This window comes from Acanthaster planci, linkage group LG04 (assembly GCF_054643075.1).
Source record: "Acanthaster planci isolate LZ-2023a linkage group LG04, COTS_SCS, whole genome shotgun sequence".
Classification (NCBI taxonomy): domain Eukaryota; kingdom Metazoa; phylum Echinodermata; class Asteroidea; order Valvatida; family Acanthasteridae; genus Acanthaster; species Acanthaster planci.
Window position 1 is genome coordinate 11,512,928 of NC_141780.1, and position 21,891 is coordinate 11,534,818.

Sequence of the window (21,891 nt, forward strand, 5' to 3'; positions counted from 1 at the left end):
TGATATGCCACAAACATTCATTTCTCAGATGCAAGAATTTGAGTGATGAGTACTGTGGTATCCCACAGGTACATTACCTTGACCTAATCCATGGTTGACATGTTGTTTCCACTGCATTTGGGTAGCATGACCTTGGGTAATAGGTTGTACAGCCGCACGGTTACTTAGTTCATGTATGTGAGATGTGCTCTATGAGACAATGAGGCACTATTTCTGCTGCAACTGCCATTTTTGTTTATATTGTTGATTTATGTTTCTTACTGAGCCAACTTTGCCATAATTTCACTATTATATCAGCAGTTGACATCTTTGGTTAACAGATTTTCTTTCATTCCAAAAATGAGAACAGAGATTTGATTTTCGTGCAGGACAGCAATCAGCACAAAGCAAAATATGGAATAATCTTTGCATATGCGAATGCGGCAGTTCTGAATTCCTCATCACCACATGCATGACAGGGGAGATTCTCCAGTTTTAGATGCTACCCATGACAGAATTAGCTTCCTTACTGGAAAAGTTTTTCAGAAATATCTTTTAAACTAAACATTGTTGGTGAACACAATTTTTATGAACTACATTGCGACACATCAAAATGTGTTTCACTTTCCTTTGCATTCATCGAATTTGTTACCATGCTATAAACAAAATCCTTGTTGCCTGTTGAGACAGAGTTTGCAAGTTTTGTAGACAATTGGCATCCTCAACTTCATTTCACGTCCCATTTGCCCCCTTGGGTGTACAAAATACCATGGACCCCTACACACAAACAACATTTGTATGTTGTATGTGTAGCATTACCCGCTTAAAGTTGATCTCGTCAAGTTCATACACTGCATTTACTGCCCTTGTGCAGTGCACGTAAAGCAAGTCCACCAGGATTCTTACGTCTGTATCATAAAATACTTGTCACCAGGTTTTAGTTTTACCACAACTCTTCATTTCTATGAATAATCTACACTTTAAAGAAAATTGTCTCGTGCTCAAGTAAGTACAACTTACCACTCAATGGTGAGCTTGATAAAAACTTTAAGGTTGCCAGTCCCAGCACAGTTACCACAAGTCACTTGTCCATGACCATGACATTTTTGACACCTATTGGGTAAGTTACAAACAACATATATGGTATCTTATACTGCATGGTTGAGAGCATTTACATGTATTAGCTGTATACTGAGATACCCACACTGAGGATGAGGAATCTGTAAGGTCTCCCCCAAAAAACAAACTTTATTGTACTGTATTTTGGTATGAATGCTAACAGTATAACCAGTACTGATACGTACGAGGCGTCACGCACATACTTAGTATAACAAAAATGTTCCCTTAGACTCTACTGAAAAGATAACGAATCAAAACTATTCTAAAAAGTCAAAGATTGTGGCAATATTGCTGTCAATTCTTTAGCAACACATGTGGTGGGCAAGCACAGTTTAAATTTTGTAGATAACACTCTTCACACTGATTCTAATCACTATGTTGCACAGCGCGACAAGTACTGGTATACACTTAAGTTTGCAAAGTACCTTTGTACCAGTTGAGGATTCTGCTGGCCATTGCACTCAGCATCATAATAAATTGGGCCATTTTTCAAATGCCTTACGAATCTTTGGATATTAAATAGAAAATTGCCAATGGTGAAATGACAAAACAGAAGCTACTCTAATTTGGCATGGGTTGTAACTGACAATTTTGGCATAAACAGTGACGTAATGCACCAACTGCATTCCCGAGCAATGTTTCAGGAACACATGCATGAAATACATATGAGTTGAACCCATGATGTATAGCGCATGTGTGTACACTGTGTATAATGGCTGGTTTGATGGCATGGGACACGCGTAAAGGTTGGTCAGTTTCAGGGGTACAAAATATGAGACCAACTATGACAAACAATTATTCCTGTCTCAGAACTGGTTTTAATATCATGCCAAGACAGGCATCATATGAAATCAACACAAATATGTTTGTAATCTTTTTTTTTAACTGACACTTTGTTTTGAAATTAGAAAGGATTTAAAAGTCGGTTGAAGCCTTATGGTGAAATTGGAAGGGTCGGCATCTCTGTGTATCTAAAGTACACTGAGAACTTCTCATGAGTCTGGACTACTTAATGCACATGTACAAAAAGCAAATAATGTTGGTTGTATACATTAAGGTCCACTTACATATATTGGCCAAGACCTGAGCAGTGCTAGACAATAGCCCAATAACATTGTTGTGAGTGTATGTTGGAAAAATATCCAAATGTAAAAATACCAATATTTTACATGTATAAAGCTCTAGGTAATATCCACAATTAAATATTTTGGTTAAAAAATGTCCCCATAACTTCAGTGATGACCACATGGAAGTGCTTATCCTATTTTGATAAAAAAAAGATGCATTATAATCCTAAGCCAACTCTTAACTTTTGGATGGTACATGGCAAATTTCAGAAATGTAAAATGCCAATGATTAAAAATCTTTAATGCAAAATTAAAACTGAAAAGCAAACCTACCATCTGCTTAAAAGGAATGTTTAATCCAGCCCTTATCGCTAGTGAACGGACAGATTGCACAAGTAGCAATGAAGATACTGATTTAGTTTTTTACTTTTCCTTGAAAACACGGATGCAGTGATAAAAATCTTAATAAACTGCGCAAAATCAAACTGTCACATTAATTTTGCTTCAGACAAGAATGTGTTGACAAACATAAATGCCCCACCATGCTCTTGCCTAAACTTGCATCTTTAAGTTTTGGAACACAACCAAAAATGTCTTGCTTTATAGCCATTGTGATTTTTACCCTTGATCTTTCAGACTTTAATGTAATAGGCTTGTGGGCTTACGCAAAGAATCCACAACCAAATTTGAAACTTACACGCAAAGTGTTCTTCAAGTTATCAAGCTGACAAGATTTCTTTTGTTTTAGTTCCTGTGACCTTAACCATTGACCTTTTGGTCCTAAATGTAATAGGCTTCTAAAAATCATCAACAGCAATCCGCTAACCAAATTTGAAGTTCATATGCGAAGTATTTCTCAAGTTGTTGTATTGACAAGAATATTCCAGACACACACGCCCATAACCATGGATGGAAAAGGCAGAAAAAGTAGACCCCTTAATACGGCCCCAAACAAAATAGTCCTGCGTAGTCCTGCAGCCGAACCGAACCAAAAATTGTTGAACATGGCCCTTTCCAACCAAACTTAACCAAACTGGTCGGTTTGTATGTTCGGCTTTAACATGGCATGGCATTGATAGCGCATGGAGTGCACGCAAGAAAACGTGATAAAATAGCAAACACAACAAAAAATGGATAACGAGTTGCACTGCACTGGTGCTCAGCACATGTGCGTGTACACACATACTGTAAATGTACTGTGCATGTACAAACATGTACAGTAAAGTTATGATGGCCCCGCATCACGCGATGGTTGTAAAAACCACATGGCGGGAATTCTATACCAGGCACGACATCGCACAGATGGGTACCCCCCCAACAAGTCCAATTCCTATACACACTCCAGCCTATTGTTACTTAACACATCCCCCCTTAATGTCTGAAAAGAATTCCTGAGATATCGGTATAACAATGACCAACACAAAGGCGAGGGGGGGATTCATTGTCCCATAGTTTGCTTCATATAGAGAATTCACTAATAATCAACCCAGAACATGCAAAGTACAGCATTTCCGCTGCACAATTCTAAATTCTCACTACATCCAATCGTGCTTATGTACAGTCAGAGTTAGGATTATGTTTACCCGTCTCCAGTGGCCATGCCCTAAGATTCCATATTAGGCTAATGATATCATAAATGGCCATGCAAAATGAATTTTGATTGGATGCTGATCATAGTCGAACTCTTGTTCAATTGAAGGCAACTCCAGAGTTAAAACTGATTTTGCCAAGCGGGCAGGTGCAGCGCTCTGGCTTGGGTGCGAGACAAGATTTGGTTCGAGCAGTGGCCCAACCTGCCCAACCAACCTGTCCTGATGTGATAATGACGCCATCACAGGAGTCGTCAAATTACATTTTATTTAAAGCATGTTATTTCTTGAATTACATGCCTGATTAGGTTGAAACCTTGGACCCAAATGGTCACAATGAAATAATTACGCCATGAAGTTTTTGCAGTAGATTGGTTGTTCAAATTAACAAAGGGATGCGAAAGAGAACGCTGTTCTGTTGGTAGCCAGATAGATAAGCTCTTGTTTCATTTAATTTTTTCCAGGTTGACAAAGGTGTGACAGATGCATTTGGAGAAAACCATGACAACATTCTCCTCAGATCAGGCCTAAGTTTTTGACACCACGGATATTCAGTATTCAAAAGAACTCACAAAATAAACTGTTTAGTTGATAAATTGTTAATTTCAAATAATGATGGAAAGGTAAAATGTAAAGAGAATGGAGGCATTTATTTCATTAAGAGGAAAAACTGAATATACTCAGAAATTAATTCATGAGATCTGTAAAATAGTTGATGTCACACCTTTTATCATATCATGGAAGAAACATTTTTATATTGCTCTTCAACACATCTTATTTTGGCATTTAATGTTGGTGCAATCATTATAAGATTGAGAACAGGGTTTGAAATTATCAGTTTAAACTGCCTTAAGTTCTGTTTCAGTGAAATTAAGAAGCAAATATCGTCTACTTTCTCCGCAAAATTTGGGTAAGGACATCGTCGATACAAAATTATAATCACAGTCATTTTCCTACTTCTGCATTTTTCCTAGTTCTTGAAATAAAAACATTACTACGTGTAAAATGTAAGCTTTTTGTTAAATAAAGTGTTCTAAAAACTGCCAGAAAAGAAATTTCAGCCAGATTTCTGATTCACACTTCAACATTTTAAACGGTCTCTCAAAAAACATGGGAACCAAAATAATTGACCGAAATTTACAGGGTCGTAGGTCACTCACTACTCATGACTCCACACACTTTTTCATACTCAACAGTCATCTAAACTCATGCATCTTAATTTCTGTTCAATCGACATGACTTTTAGAGTTTGCAGTGTTTTTTAAATTGGCCGAAAATGAATGCATATTTTTCCCGGATTTGGATTGAATAAGCAAGTACACATAAGTATGTGATGAACTCAACTACACAAGCATAACAGATTTGAAGTAATTGTCTACTGTGTGGCTTGGGGGATTGTATCAGTGGTAGCTTGCTGTGCAGCTGAAACAGTCGAGTCAAAATTTATGCAAGTTCGGTGTTTTTAAGTCACTAGAATTTGATGCATGCACTAATTTTCTTAATTAAGAAATTCATTACAAAGTCAGCTTGTTATAATGGTTCTGGCTGAAAAATGGCTTTCTTGTGATGTTACATTTTATTTGTGAAGAGGTTTTTGATGGGATCTGGAATTGGTTTAACCGATCCAGCAGCTGATTTCAGGAAACGTGGCATAACTATGAACCACACGTAAGCCTTGCACCACAAATTTATGCCGTAGGTGCGCAATACACTTACGATTGATTTCATAAACAGTTGCATAGCTGCACCACATTTTTAAATTTCTTGGAGGACAAAAACGGCTTTTACGACAACTGTTCCATTCTAATGTAACAGCAGTCATCAAACAGTTGTTGAATCACTTCCACCCGCTATTTTGAAAAGACTTTCATTTTTTTCTTGGTCAACACCAGACAAAAAAATCTCCCAGTTTTGTAACAGCCAAACAAGTTTCTTATTACCTTCTACAACAAAGTTTTCGTTTCTTGTATAGGCCTTGTTTAGTTCAGCAATGACGAGGCTTAACTGAACACATTAATCTAGTCAAATAGTTCATTTTCGCTTCGTTTGGTGCAAGTTACGCCACATAAAATGACAGCTTAAGTTATGCTATCATTTGCTGCGTAAGTCATGCATTTATGCTATGCGTAAGTTTTGTGAAATGGGTCTTCATTTATTGCGCAACTTACACGATAAAATGAGGCAAAAGTGGAGTTATGCCACTGTGTAAAGTTTCATGAAATCAGCTGGAGAACCACGAAAAGTGTCATTGTCATTTCATTGATCCTGTAAGTTTAAATTAAACGTTTAAATTTGAAAATAATGTTGTAGTATTTCCAACACACGAGGTGGACTACTGACGATATGTCAATAGTTCGCCATGGTCATTTTGTTGGCTAGCGCTACATGATTTAACTTAATTAGTGCACTACCAACTCTCCTGACTGTTCACTGCTGGCTCAGGTGACTGTTACATTGTGTGTTTTCATTACACCATGCACAAAGCCAGAGCCAAGGCCCTACATGTGCAATTGTTCACCACACGCTGTTGGTATCCCTTGTAGTGGTCTGCAGTTACAAATCCATCATGATAAGGTCAGATGCCCGACTTATGCATCAAACCAGCAATGTATGCAAAAAAAAAACAAGCATGTATTGAACAGCTTATCAGGCTCACAGTTCCTGTTTACATGTACCTGTATGTGTCCGCTAAAAATCTGACCTGTACTGTACATGTATGCCATATAGCATGAACTTACTTCTGATGGCCAGTGCCATGGCACCATGTGCACTCAATATGGTTGTCATGGTGATGGTGTCCATGGTGTCCATGGTGTCCGTGGTGTCCATGGTGTCCATGATGGTCGTCATCATGTAGGAGAGGACTGTGGACATGTCCACTACCATTACAGTGGTGGCAACGAGTCTACAGTAAAACCAAGTTTACAAAATGAAATGACAATTGTCCACTTTATTCATTTAACAGCTGATAGGCACTCAAAGTTAATGGCTGCGATTGAGCACTTTCAAGCAAGTTTAGATGCTAAAAAGTGAAAGGGGATTTGGATCTGTATCTTTCAAAAAACTGTAAAGCTGTCTTTAAAAAATCCTCTAAAATCTTTGTTGGCCAAATCATCTGCCACAACCAAACAAAGTTTACACAGGTAGCATCGCTTAATTCAGTACACGTATGGTACAGGCATGTCTTACATGTAACATGTCCTGTATTTGTCAGTTCCAATTATCCACTATAGTGTACAAAATACAGTTTATATGTAAATCAGATGAACACCAGATTCTTATCCAAATATTGGACAGGGGGTCTATTTCAACCATCCAGGCACTGAAGATAACTTGTTAGTTTTTTTGTCACAACAGGCCTGAAGTTACATGTATACACACAAGCAAGCTGCCCATCTTAAGATTATCAACAGAAAATGTCAAAGAGAAAAGACTGGAAGTGACTTACATTACCATCTCCATGACATGAGTGGCAACGTTTGCGTCCAATACCCACACAGTCATGGCATGGCTATGGAAAAACACATAACATGAACACAATGAAAAAACTGACAAGCAATTGTCAAACAAATATCATTTTCTGATTACCATATCCGACTTACAACCTTCTGTAGATCACAGCTTGCACACACCACAGTGCGAAGTCTTTTGTGAAAGGTCCCAACCCGCTCACTTGTCCCAACCCGGTCACAAGTGGCAATTTTGATGATCAAAAAGTATACATTTTAACGATTCAGAGTGTGTACATGCACAGGTGGAAGAAGCGCTCTCTCCACAGCTCATTTTAGGCTTGAGTGTCACTCACCACAGTCAATGACTCTCTTCCCATGCCAATCTCCTACTTTAGGGTAGATATTTTTACCATAATATTAGGTTGCTGTGGGGAGATGTACTGCTGGAAATTAGACACTATGATAAACTGTTGATGCACTGGCTTGGTACATGTAAGTGCAACTGTTGGCATACAAAGATCTCATGTCCACCTCAGTGTTCTTCAATTTATGGAAGTAGTCTGCCAAGTTTTGACTCCCACTGTTCAAACAAAGCAGTCCCCTGGGTTTCAGGACTGGTTGTCACGTTTTAAAATTTGGAGCGCTGTGCCGATATTTAAAGTTTGCCTTACCGGTATTTCAAAAATTACACCATGATTAATGAAAAGGAGTCCCTGAAGTTTGTATTCCTTGTGCTTGTGTGATCTGGATATGAAATCATGAAACACGTACATGGTACTGGCACATATTGCTTAATAGGCCCCTACAATCACACAAACACATACAGTATGCATGCATTTCAGTGTATCTTCAGCTTGCCCAATGCAGCCAATGTTATATGAAATCATGAATGTTCCAATGTTGATAGAGAACGCATTTACATATCCTCTGCACACTCCGACACGTGGAATGTGGTAACTTCAATGAACATCATGCACAACAACACCTTTCTACAATTCCTGCAACAACCACGTTAACAAGTTTTGCCGTACACGGTCTGAACTGGGCACACGAAAGAGATAAAGAATACATTTTTTATGTAAATTTTCCCCCACTAGTTACATCAATTATCACTGAAGGTAAGTGATAAAGAGTCATGGAGGATTGAGTTATTATTACTTTCTGTCCTTGCTATGTTTGCAATTCGGCAGAAGTCAGACTGGAACTCGGTTTTCAACAGTGCTGCTGTGCTGTGCACCAGTATCAAATTGAGGGAACATCAGGCAGCAAGGTAGAGAGGCCAACATTGAATTCAATGCTGTTTTTAAAATGAATTTCTTTTCTAGATATTAAAATCGTCATGTCAATGAAAAGAGGAACATTCATTTATGTATTTTTATAAGACTGCATTATTTAGGGTCTGTGTGTTCCTAATCCTACAAATAAATGATGCTAGCCAGATGTGTGGCAAAGTCTTCCCCCACAGAAATGTGGGTGAAGTCTGCTATTGAATACCTACTCCAAACACTAAATACATAGATTTCCCTTGTGCCTGATTCTATTCACTAAAAACTTGATCAACTGAAGTGCGCCCTCTAGACTCATGATGCACAGCGGAGGAGGCGCCATGTTTGTCCTTTTTCGGTATAAGACCGTCAGAGCTAACAGTGGGCAGGATGGAAGGGATCCGACTGTTTGGGGTAGGTATTCAAACCAGATCTCAGTTTCTGTAGGCGAGGAGTCTTCTGCTTTCATGCTACCCCAAACAGTCACTAAATATGCAGAATAGCACTGTTCCCCGGAGAAGGGTAAAGTGAGGACGAAGAAAATGAGGGAGAGAAGTGCGTGGTTAGAGGTAACTATATAACTATAGGGTGAAGAGCTATAATGCAACAAGTCCAAACAAGTCAAAAATGGAGAATGTCACTCGATGGGAGAATGCCATCATTTTTCAAACACATTTACTTTGGGCTCTATTTTGTCGTGCTGGCAGCAAAACTTTAAAGCTAAGCTACCATTTGTTTGTATTTCACTGAACTCCCAAATTCTCAAAGTTGCATTTGCCAACTTTTGGAATGTCTTGCCACTGAGGTACATTCTGTATGCCAATAATAATAAACAAAAGTGTCAGCTGGGTTTGAGTAGGCTGGAATTCTTATAAGAATAGGTGCTGACAATGTTTTTCGGCATGGCAGTTGCTGAATTAGCTCTATCTACACTTTTGAAAGAGAAAAATAAGAAAAAAAAACAAAACACCAAACAGGAAATAAATAGGCAGATAGACACTTGCATTTGATACTCGACTTGCAGAAATTTTTGATAAACATCTCGCTAGTTTTGATTGTTTCCAATTGTTTAACTGACATATTGTTGCTGACTTCGGACATATGCATAATTGCACCTCCTGTGCTACTGGTTCCCAGCACCACCCATTTTGATATCTAAGTGCCATTTTACCAACAGGAACCAGTATAACCATTCCTATGTGCCACATGCAAGCTTTAAGCGATGACACAAGGAAAATTTGATTTCATGTCGCAATTGTACCTCCAGTGAAAGGTGAAACATGAAAGGAGATTAACTTTTTTATAAATGCTGAAGCTTTTTTTTTTTCATAGCTTTTTAGCGTACAAGTTTTGGCCCTAAATCCTCACACACTGGTACATTTTGTGGGGCAGGCTAGCACACATTTGGATATGGGCTGGAGTTCAGAAGGGTGCATGCATCCCTAGCTGAAAATTGCTATACTGAACGATCACTATACCAAACATTTTGTGTGGATCCCATCGTGTTCGTTATAATGACGTTCCACTGTAAAGTAGGTTTAAATCTCACCTGAATAAGCTTAGGATTTTTGTCGTAACTCTCATACTACACTGAAAAGACAGTGTGAATTCAGCTAATGGTGGACAAAATCTAGTTTGAAACCAACATGACGGCTTAAATAATGTCACAATTTGCTGCACAAATCACAGACTTATATGTACATGTTACATGTACATGCATGTAACTTAAGTGAAAAGTGTCATGAACAGCTTTGCAACTTATATGCAATGTAATGTGGTGTAAGTGAGATTCCAACACTGTGAATCGTTTCAAAAAATGAACTGCTGGCATCACAGTGGGAGACTTGTTCCCAGCTATGGCTGCATCCGAATCTCGTCTAGAACTAGGTCCAGGTCTTCACTCAATTAGAAATGCATGGAGCCGCGTAGACAATAGACCTAGCCGTAGCTGTGGAAGCCCGTTTCAGACACGGCCTATGTATGAAAGATGACTTAGAGGCTTACCTTAACAGATGCAGTATGGGGAACTTCCACGCCTGTTTTGTGGTTCTTGAATTTAGCAGGGGGGTTGCACTGCATATCCCATGGCCCAGGGGCAGGTCCATTAGCAGGCCCATCAATCATTTGCCCTGATAAAAACATGCCATTGTACACCAATGCTATCACAAGTTCTAATCATACATGAATTATAAGAATGGAAAAAGTTATCGATTTACAGGTATATTCCTTAAAACAACGTACGAATTATTCAGTTAGTTTTTGCAAGTGTTACATCATAAATAAATTTATCTGTGAGACACAGTTCAAGTATATTTAATGTGAAGCCAGTGTTACTGGTAAAGAGCTTTGGCAACTGTTTTTCCAACAAAGAAATGTTCAGTTTTGCTATAACCAGAGCATTATCTGAACTAAAATTAGTTAAATGCTTCTCACATTCCATGGCTCAATTTCATACATTCAGTCTGAAATGTACATGTATGGCTTTCAGTCATTATTCATGTTACATACCTCTGAATGGTTCTGAAGCCCATGCAGTTGTCCGCTTTTCAGTGAATGTTTCCAACTTATACTTCAAGGGAAACAAATTACAAAAACCAAAACTGTACACATTTATTGATATTAGCCCAATCTTCAGCTATTACATTATATCTGCATTAGATGATAAATTCATATGCGAATCAAAGGCTGCATCATATGCCAAGCAAACACACACACACACAAGTGTGTATTTGCCTGCAACTGGGGACCCCCTATTGTTCCTCTTTTGTTTGTACTTTAACTTTTTTAGAAGACCACCCATATGTTTTGTACACAGTTGTCAATCGGCGACCCTCTGTCAATCGGGGACCTTATTGTCCTCTATTGTTCAAGGTCCCCAATTGAATGCAGAAACAAACTCACATACATACTTCCTTCTTGGCAATTCAATACAAAACCTAAATTGGAAAAAGTTGGTACCATTGTCACTTTTTGTGAACAAGTACATTTCATTTACAATTTTTGCATAATAATGTGCTCAGTAAAAGAATGACACATTTTTACTTTTGCACTGAATTGTTTTTGAATACTTGTACAACTTAACAAACATTAGATGTCACAAGGGACATGTTGGTTTCATGATCACCGCAAAGCATCATGTTTTGAAGTACATGTAGATACAACACGAGAGTACACTGGATATCTAATCTGTGGATTAGGAAAATGCCAAAACACATCTTTTTAAGGTTGCCCTTTGTTTTGTGGACAAGCGTGTGACAAGACTCGCATTTCTGTCCTTATGACATACAATGGGCCTGTAATTGGCTTTTTATAATTCTTGTATCTAAGTAAACATACCTTTTATCTTTGGTTTTTCTTTCTTCTTAATCCTGTCACGTTACTTTTTCACAGATTTTTAATCCATCCTGGAGCCGTAATTTTGTTATTATCCTTTTATTTCTTTAAATGATGTTCAGGACATGTATATTTTGGGTTTCAGCCAGTGTTATTTTTCTCCAACCTTGGGTAATTATTTTTGGAGGAGGGGTGATTTCAAATGGATTTTATGCCAATGTATTTATTTGTATTCATGAAATTGACTATAATTCACCCTTGTGACTACAAGTCTTTTTAAATAAACCAATAATAAAAATTTTCATTAATTGGGTGCAACACAGCATACAGTTGTGTTACGAAACTAAATGACTGTACATCCTAACTGTCCAGTCCACAGAAGGATTAGTCCATGTGTGTGGTAAGCACAGTCTTACTATTGATGTTGCTACAATGCTACTAAAAAGTACATGTACATGTACCTAGCAGTACCACCAGTAGGAAGTATCTTTTTTGTAAGTACCGGTACACAGGATTCTGAAAAGAGCTAAGTAGACTCCATATTTTGAGCAGTATGCACTCCTCATCACCAGTCTGCTGCAAACGGGTGCCGGTAGGGTACATGTACATATACATTTCTCTGGAACTTAAATATTTCACAACTTCACTAACTGAAGGAAGATATATACGGTATTGAAAACAATATCTGACATCTTAAGCATTACTTCATGCATGATGCCACCAGAAGCAACCAACACTGTTTTTCTCAACCACACAACTTTCAAATCTCTTGTAATGCAGCTGTTCCACTGGGCCCATCACACAAAATGATTTTACAGAAATAATAAATTCAAAATAGTAGTCCTTTTAACAGATGAAGAAATTTCTGAATTGGCATGCAATTTGGCAGTGCCAATACAAAGATGCAAATCAGAATGTATCATTTACAGGACTGTACAGAACACAAAAAACATCCATTAAAGCACTAATTGAATCCCAATTTTCTTTTGTGAGTTACATCACAGTGAGAAACAATAACGGCAAATTTTAGTTAAAACTTAAATAGTAGTATAAAACATAAATGTTTATTATGTTATCTGCGCTGTAAAACTGAGTAAAAAGTGGTTAGAATCACTTTATAGGAATATTGCACTATGGAAATCAATAGGAACAGTCAAAATTTTTCAGCCACAAAGTGTTCATTTTGATCAGGATGCCAAGATGACTGATCCATCAAAACATGGAGCTCAGTTTGCACTTTCTAGGCTGAAAAATGATAACTGAAAAATGACCTTATGAATCATTTTCACAGCATGGGTTACATTTGAGCAGTTGTAAGATTAACCACTTGCTGCCAGGGGCAGTTATCAATGTTGATGATGCTGGGCCGGGATATTTATCATTTTTTTTCTGTTTTCAAAATTCTTTAAAAATTCCCATCTTCATTCACTGAACACTTACAAACACGTGAAGGACTGTCTGGTGCCACTCTAGCCTGACAGACAAAATCTATTGACGCCTGAGTATTTCAGCAAGGCCTGCAGCCTTGTAAAAAGAGCCCAGATAGAGGGATTTCACATAAGCGCCGTCTGCACATATCTGCATCGAAACCGAGGCTCTATGTGTTGAACTTCCTTGCGCGTGCCTGCAGAGTCGACACAGTACATGCAGTATCCGGTTCGTAAGTGTGACACCACTTCAGTTTAAAGTACGCCCACTGTACAAGATACACGACCATCGCAGGTACGTTAGTTCGCGGTCAATTGTCCTTATTTTTTTTTTTGATTTCACGTGTCGAGTCATCCTAAAAGACTCTTCCACAAAATTTGCAGCCTGAAAAGTCTGAATTTAACATACCTTTATGTATTTTGTGTCTTGACTCCTTACTTTCAATTGTCTGATCGTATTAAGAATTGAAGCTGACACATACAGCCTCCTTTTCAAATGCGGAAGTGCGCAGATTGACGCTAAAAGCGTCGTATCGGGATTCCTCTATTGTACGGTGTTATATAACTTTCTTTTGTTCACGAATCTGGCTCAGTGTGCTGCTGACCTCTTTTCAATAGGGGTTAGATTAGCATGCAGCGGTGCTGTGTGGCTCATCGCTGCGGTGGTGGAGCGCTTTTGTCCCCGGTGGTAATCCGCTCGCTCTAAATACCCCAAACTATGGTATACTGTTCCACAACAAGGCTGGATTATCTCAACTATTGAAAGTGAAAAAATGTTGGTAATTCCCAGCAGCCTGGTCTTTTGTTACAAAGCCCTGTTCCCTTTGTCCGAGTTCAGAGACCCCAGCCACGCATATAAAGCATACGTGTCTGGATCTGGAATCCCTGGCAAGGAGTGGTTAACAGATGGCAAAGCTGAGCAGAATGGAAAATATATGTAGCACTTCTACATTCGTAACAATCTAAGTGTACATTACTTACATGGAATGCACTAGAATGACTGATATCATTGAAGACCATTTCTTGAGCAGCCTTTTTCCCATAACAACAGTTCTCAGCAACGTGACTTAGAAGGGCCTCCCTTGCCTGCTCCACTGTCACTGTGGGCATACTATTTAACATACAAGCATATACAAATGGTGGTTATGTAATTGAAAAGGAAATAACTTTTACCACCTCAAATACAAATTCAATTAGGTGAGGGGGTGATAATGATGGGCAGGGTTATCAGATTTAAATCACCTTGATTTAAATCAAAAAGTTACTTTTTTTAAATCACTGATTTAAATCAACATATTTAATTTTTTTAATAATTGGACACGTTTGCAGGTTTTCCACATTTTAAACAGCAAACCCTCCTCCCCCGTGAGCCTTTCAGGTCCTAGTATTAAAGAAGTACAAATGCACGTGTTACACAAAATCTGGGTTGGCAAGATTTTTATGTTCTGTCCACTTGTTTTGATTTCAATCAGCTTTTTGAATTCAGTAAGTGCATTTGATGCAAAGGATTTCTAATCATTATTTAATTCTATTTCATTCAAATTGCCCACTTCAGAGTTTAACCATAGAGGAAGGACAAAGGAGTTAGAACTCTGGCACTTCAAAGTGCTCGATGAACACTGTCGCCCAGTCAGACAAACAATAGTAAACATTCCAAAAATGCCTGATTACTGCCTGCAGCTTTCGCCAGACAAGTGGGCCCAGTAATATTTGTTTGCAATTCACTATAATTTATCACCGTGGTCAGCAAATAGAGAGTGAAAAGCCTCTAACATTAGATCTACTTTTGCCATCGTGAATAAACTTTTTACTTTGATACACTGTTCCTTTCTGCCAGCAATTAGCCTGTAATGATTGCCCATGACGAAAGTGGATGGGGATTTGTAGTGTGTTCCAAATATAGGAGGGAATGGCGATCTCTAAAGCCAATTTATTTTTTTTTCTGAAACGTCTGGAGCAGCAATGTCTGTAAGTGAACCAATATGTTCTCTGATGATTATTAGTGAATTCTTACTGCATGTGGTTTTAAAACCATCGTGCAATATGCAGGCGCGGGCCATCTAAGTTCACTAAGGTGCAGTTTTTCCATAGGTTTTATGCATGTTTTTCTATTTCACAGACTCAAGCACTCAAGCGTCTATCTGACTGACTTCATGTTGAGCACCGGATGTCAGTACATGGTAGTCTGGCATCCGATTCACCACAAGGCAGGGATGCAGGAGGATTGGTGCCTCTTGGACTGTAGACCAGCCTAATGGAATTCACGGAAATCTGGTAGATGAACTTGAATCCTTTTTCTCGGGTGAGTTGGGAAGAATTGATCATGAAAGAAGCACTGACAGGACTAAAACGACTGCGGCGGGCCAGTGTGCATAGTTAACTTTCAACCCATCTTTTGTTCCGGCCAACACTACATGTGCTCACTCCCCGCAGGAAACGCCTTATGCTGTAGTCAGTGGTACCACTGACATGCCGTTTCATTCAGAACGCGGTCAGTCTGTGCAGTTAGATTGCAGACGTAGTGCTCTAAGGTACCGTACCACAATATCATGATATCCACGCAGCAATATTGTGAGCCTCACACTGATCGTCATGCATATATAACTTACAGTTAGGGCCAGAGTAAAGGTTTCCACGATGACACAATACTCTGGTCACACACTGAATTATAGTGCAGGAAATCCTCAATGCACGCAGAGCAGGGTGAGCCGATACACAAGATAAATGAATTGGTTAAACTGCACATGCAATGCTCTATTTGTATTGGGTACACTGCATGGGCAACCGGTCCTTGCTCTATGCTCTTATTGAGTTCCTTCTTATACCGCAAGTGTGAACTGCAGAAAAACTTAACCTCACAAATTTAATGATGTGGCTGTATCTCTACATTTGAGGGCATAAAATCAACAGATAAGGAGCAACAGATACTACCAAAATGTTGTTAAGTTAGTGAGAATGGATGTGCAGTGCGTTAAAAGGAGCATGTGCATTTTATTTGTAATTCCATACCTTCAACTTGTCTTAAATCAAGGCTATATATACGAACCAGCACAAATTCAGAAAAGCAAATATTTGGTTTACAAATCTCCCACTTGTAGGGTCAAACTTCAATGATAACAATGTGAGTGTTGAACACGTTCACTGTATACCCGTACACACATTTATGAAGGAGTAACAACATGGGTGTAGTTTGAAATTTGATGTGTGAGCATTTACTTAACACCTGTAGGTATTGATTGTACAAACCACTTAGGCTCGTAAAACACAGTCTTACATGTAGATCACACTGCTACACTGTATTTAAGACATACCTACAGTACCACCATTACCAAATTTACTGTTATCATATTTGATATGGCTTACCAAAAAATAAACATCATCAATGTTGTTCACCACTTACTTGGGCAACTCTGAACGCTGTGGTGGTTCCATCATACTTTGATCATAGGCAGGTGGTGCTAGCGGAGCACCAAAATTGGCATAACCTGAAATGGAATCCATCTTGTCTGCTGGTGGAGCAGTGGCATCTACAAGGGGCTAGAAGCATAACATTTGCACAATCAGCAGATACTTGAAGCCACAGGGTACTAGTAGCTGCTAGTACTAGATATTGGAAGCCACAGAGGGAGGCCTACATGTACCAGTTCATGTACATGTGTTTTAGATCAGAATTGGTGTGCATGTACATGTGCATGTCTAATCAACCATCAGTGTTCTTTAATTCAACTAGTCTTATTTAAGAGCCAGCAATACTAAATTGAAAACATGCACAATAACTCTTTTACTTGGGAACCTGAAAATACAAGTTATCATGAATTAATACCATTTATGCTGAATAATTGCAATTACATGTAATTACACCCAAATGTTTTAAGCCACATTCATCATGTTTACATTACCTCAGACAGTTTCCCTTTACAGATTCCCTATTCAACAATACACAATGTGACCATGTATTAACATTAATTTTGGTAATGCCCGCTGAGATTTGAAAATGCCTGCTGCGTAAAAAACACCCTCACACGTGGATACAAGACAGCACATGTATAATCCATCCCTATCAGTCAAGATGCTGTGTGTTACGCGGCATACGCAGAATGCTCCAGATGACGCCAAGTCCATATATGGAGATACTTCTGGACAAATTGCACAAGGGATATACAATAAAATGGACAGGGGTGTTCAGGAAAATGAAAGTAAAATTCTAGAACAAAATTGTTGGAAATCCACATGTATCGTAATTGACTTCTTTTGACTCTGACTGAAAAAAAGGTTTTTTAGTCAATGACCTGAGGTGGTCTTAAACATTTGTTTAAGGCTGGTTCAGGAGATTAAATACTGGTAATGCCCTCATAAGTCACGTTCATTTTCCTTCAAGCACATATTTATTCCCTTATTTTAAAAGTTAGGCACTGAACCCAAAATAGTCCAACACCCCCATTCAATAGATTACATTGAATAAGGTTCTGGGAACATAATCAAAATGGCCTCCCTGTGAATAAGGTGTTGCATGAATAATATACCATGTCATATCACAGGAGGTTACACCATTGGTTTTTGGCTGTGATTTTATAAGATTAACTGGTTTAGAGGAATTTTCATTCCAATGATTTGTTTAATGTTTGAGCTAGCTTTTTTTTTTAATCAAGAAAACTAAGCAGCTTTTCCAACTGTCAAATTAAAGGCCTTGTAATTTACATGTATCTTGGGCAAAAATCCATGAACTACGGGGCATTCTAAGTGAGCGAAAAACTTACACACAGGGTCCATCTGCAGATGAACAGGCATGACAAGTGCTCTTGCCCTTTAAAAAAAGCAGTTTTCCCATGGTCAAGAGTCATCAGAAGCTTTACCTGAAGTAATATGTCTTTTCAATAATGTAGCACTGTGGATTTAGTGCTAAATTCATTAAGCAGCAAAGTCAATGCAGCCAACTCCTGACCATGACACAATGAGTATATGCATGTATGATTATGCTTCAGGACCACACTTGAACATCAGTTTACATCAATGGAAGTCTAAAATCTATTCTCAGTTGACTAATTAATAATTATGGGCACAGAGGAAATAACATCCAGTAACAAAGGCGGTTTAACATCTGGAAATCACAGTTTTTGTTAACCCTAACCCCCTAGGGAGCACTGAAATCCTGCATAACTTTGTTGAGAATCCTCTCGCTGTGCAGATTGAAAGTGGTAGTCATGTTGGCCACGCATGTACACACAGCCGATAGTTTGGACCATGGGATGATAGTTAGATCGCAACATTTCTGTGTTAAGAAAATCCCTTTTTGCAAATGAAATTTAAACTGATTCAATTTCTGTTTTACTTTATACCTTACACTTATTTTTCTTGTTTCTGTTTACGATCGATGCATTCTGTGAATTTAAATTTTTTTGCTGCTGTTAGCATTCAGACTCCTACAACTGTACATACCACACAAAAGATCAATGCTCCTTAGCAGATATGTGTGGTTTTAAAACGAAGCAAACTTTTAAATGATGGTCGGCCAACTATTGTGTTTCAAGAACAGCAGCATGCTGGGTGGAAATATTTTACAGACTGAGGCTGTTATTTTCATGTACTTTCCATCAAATTATTTTCATGTACGTTCTGTCAAGTAGACATGTACATGTATGTAAGCTATTCAAGGTTTATGTGGCAGTCCCATTTTTAATATTTTACCAATGGTGTAACCTACATTTGATTTTTCTGGTGTTTTTTTTAACTTTTATGTAAATCACTTCGGTTTTATGCTCATGAAGATTTCAACACCCTCAAGTAATGCAGTGATATTCACTTATGCAAAATATTTCCGAAAAAATTGTCTTCATTAGTATTTACTTGGTGACAAACTGTTTCAAATTTCAGATTTTTTTTGTTTCAATCAGATTTGTGTAGTTAACACACTCAAACTATTTCAAGTACCGTATTAAATTCAGCTTTTAAAAATATCACTTTTTCACACATTGGCTAACCACAAGATATAAATGATTGTAATTATAAATAATTGCAATTGTAACAATGCAGTTCTAACATCAGCATGTGGTACAAACCAATGACAATTCCATGCATGTACATGTACGTAAGGGGTAAACTATCCTTTTAATATTCAAGTACCTGAGCTGCTGCAGAAATAGCTCCACCATCTTGTCCCTGGGGTTGAGGATATCCACCAACCTGTCCCTGGGGCTGAGGATATCCACCAACCTGTCCCTGGGACTGAGGATATCCACCAACCTGTCCCTGGGGCTGAGGATAGCCCTGAGGTGCTCCTGCCTGCTGATATCCCCCTGACACAGGAGGATAACCACCTTGCTGATGCTGCTGCATCTTTGAGATCTCAGGTCAGCACACTAACTGAAATAATGAAGAGTGAGATTTTTCCCATGTGTGTATAATTCACGATTCATAAACACCTGGGACAGTTTCTCTACTCCTATTGGTCAAAATGCATCAAGTGACTGTCTATCCACATTTGAAAATGCCGGCTATGAGTTTATAATGCCTGCTGCATAAAACAAGTCCCGGGACCTAGGTACAAAAATAGTTTTTATACACTATGTTTCTAAAGCATAAATATTTTTCAAAGAAACTCACTGTTTTACCAAAAGTGCATGGGTTTAAAAGTTGAAGAAAATTTGGGGTAAAGCAACAGTTATTTAAGTCCAATTATAAAGAAGTTATAAATGTTTAAAACTGTCCCATGTGGGTAAATAAATTCATTCATCCTAAACAGGAAAGGTCAGAAAGTTGCAATGAATATTGTTTGCTTTTTAACACAACAATTGAGTCATGTCACTATCTAGCCATCGTAAAGATTCTTCAAATACTACTGTAGTCTGTACAAGTATGATGCACCTGACAAGCTAACAAGGAACATGTCAAAAGCCCTTCATGCAGTCACTGACTCAATGCCACCCACCCGTCAGTGTTCTAACGAGCAGTCGGTCATGTGTGATCAGTACAAAACGTACAGGATATCACACTAGGCCAGGGCCACGGAGCTGCCGATAATAGGTGTCATGCCTCAACTTGTCACACATGCCAGCACAGTCCCTCTTTAGAGGCTGCACATTCAACAGAAGAGTTATCACTCTTAACTTCAGTCTGTGAATTTGTCAACACAGTTAGCATGTACTGTAAGTGACATTTGGGTCAGCTGTACATGTGGGATCTAACATTTATGCCTACACCAACCCAGTTCTCAAGACAAATTCCAGAAAAGTGACAGCTTTGTTGACCCAGATAATTAGTGTCAATACTGCTCACAGATAAAAGTAGGTTTGATTAGCCATCGCAGAAGCCAGACCAACCATCAAGACCATACTACAGAGAGAAACAAGATCCTTCAGACTCAACAGCTCAGTCCACCGTTATCAGGTTTCAGTGACCAAAGAACAGGTCCATTATCATCAATTACATTTAATAACGTTACACATAGGTAGGCCTATGCCAGGTACCTCCCCCCCATGTCAATACCTGATTCCAGTGGGTTTTTTTGGGGGGGTACTGGTAAAAGAAGTCAGGTTTACAGGAAAAACAATGGTCGATGTGTTTGGGTTTTTTGCGTTAGCAGAATGACCCACAAATAATCTCTGTCTTAGCCAGAAAGGCATTCTTGATGGTGGTGCACGGTGCAGTATCACACGTAATATTATGCGGTCAAACTAAAGATATCCAGTTTAATCGCTTACTGTTATAGGCGAGCTTTTGTGTCATGTTTTGCTGCTGTTTTGTCAGAGTCTTCTACAAACAATAATAAAACGAAAATCTTACTTTACAGTTTTCTGGGTGAAAATAAGTCCTTTCTGTAATGATCATCTTAATAATTAGCAAAAAAACCCAGGTTTTTTGGAAGTGGTACCCTCATCATCAAAGTATGGTGCATATCACTATACGCCGTCAACCAGCTATGCCAAGTGCAGCCTCACCAACGAACCGATTGACAATTTGGAAAACAGAAAAAAATGAAAAGTACTCCAGCCCTGCAGAAACAACATTTATAAATGCCCCCGGCAGGATGTCTTTAAAAAGAAGCGGCTGAAATTCCAGATTCATTTCTCAGTATTCCATTTACTTCTTCCTGTACATATTTTCTTGTCTAATGCATGAATTTGATATTATTTTTGGATATTTTTCAATTGTTTGCCAAGCGCAATTTTGCTGGTGCCACACGGTAGATTACACAGTTTTTCAACAAATACATTATTTCACTGAACCCGGCCACCAACATGTACAAGACTTGAGTTCTTCCAAATGAAGGGCGATGTGTACTGTTAATATCTTTAAAAATGTCTCTTTTTTTTACACCAAAAGAAATGAAAAAAGGAGCAAACTGTGTTTAATGTCTTGTTGATAAAAATGATGACTGCCCGGGGCTTACACCTATAGCTAGCTCTCAGAACATATACTTAAACATGTGTTACGTGTTTGAACAGCGCCCCCAAGTGTTAAATAATGTCCAGTCCCCCGCTTGCTTTCCCCTTCCCCCCTGATAGGAGCTCACCCCCTACGCTAACATAAACAGCTGGTAAGAACACTGATTCTTTTGTGCTTTTCTTTTTCGTTTCCATTTTTCTTTTTTTTCTAATAATTTATTTTCCTGTTTCTTTTCTTTTAAGTATTTTTTGTATTTATCAGGAATAAGTTTTTAAACG

The 21,891-nt window shown here is 38.4% G+C and overlaps 1 protein-coding gene across 6 annotated transcripts in view; it reads right to left on the minus strand.

Moving 5' to 3' along the window:
* The window catches only part of LOC110983934 (protein SSUH2 homolog), a 35,530-nt gene that overhangs the window by 6,538 nt on the left and 7,101 nt on the right, over positions 1-21,891 (minus strand). For 3 of the 6 annotated variants that reach the window (XM_022243624.2, XM_022243620.2, XM_022243621.2), the window contains exons 2-9: positions 19,352-19,591; positions 16,632-16,768; positions 14,213-14,342; positions 10,980-11,040; positions 10,476-10,600; positions 7,203-7,265; positions 6,493-6,659; positions 1,000-1,092 (exon numbers count right to left, since the gene is read on the minus strand). In XM_022243624.2, the coding sequence (XP_022099316.2) occupies positions 1,000-1,092; positions 6,493-6,659; positions 7,203-7,265; positions 10,476-10,600; positions 10,980-11,040; positions 14,213-14,342; positions 16,632-16,768; positions 19,352-19,564 (989 nt within the window). In that variant the 5' untranslated portion in view covers positions 19,565-19,591. Of the gene's footprint in view, positions 1-999; positions 1,093-6,492; positions 6,660-7,202; positions 7,266-10,475; positions 10,601-10,979; positions 11,041-14,212; positions 14,343-16,631; positions 16,769-19,351; positions 19,592-20,928; positions 20,981-21,891 lie in introns of all 6 variants that reach the window. The other 3 variants (XM_022243627.2, XM_022243622.2, XM_022243625.2) reach the window with 3 other exon arrangements.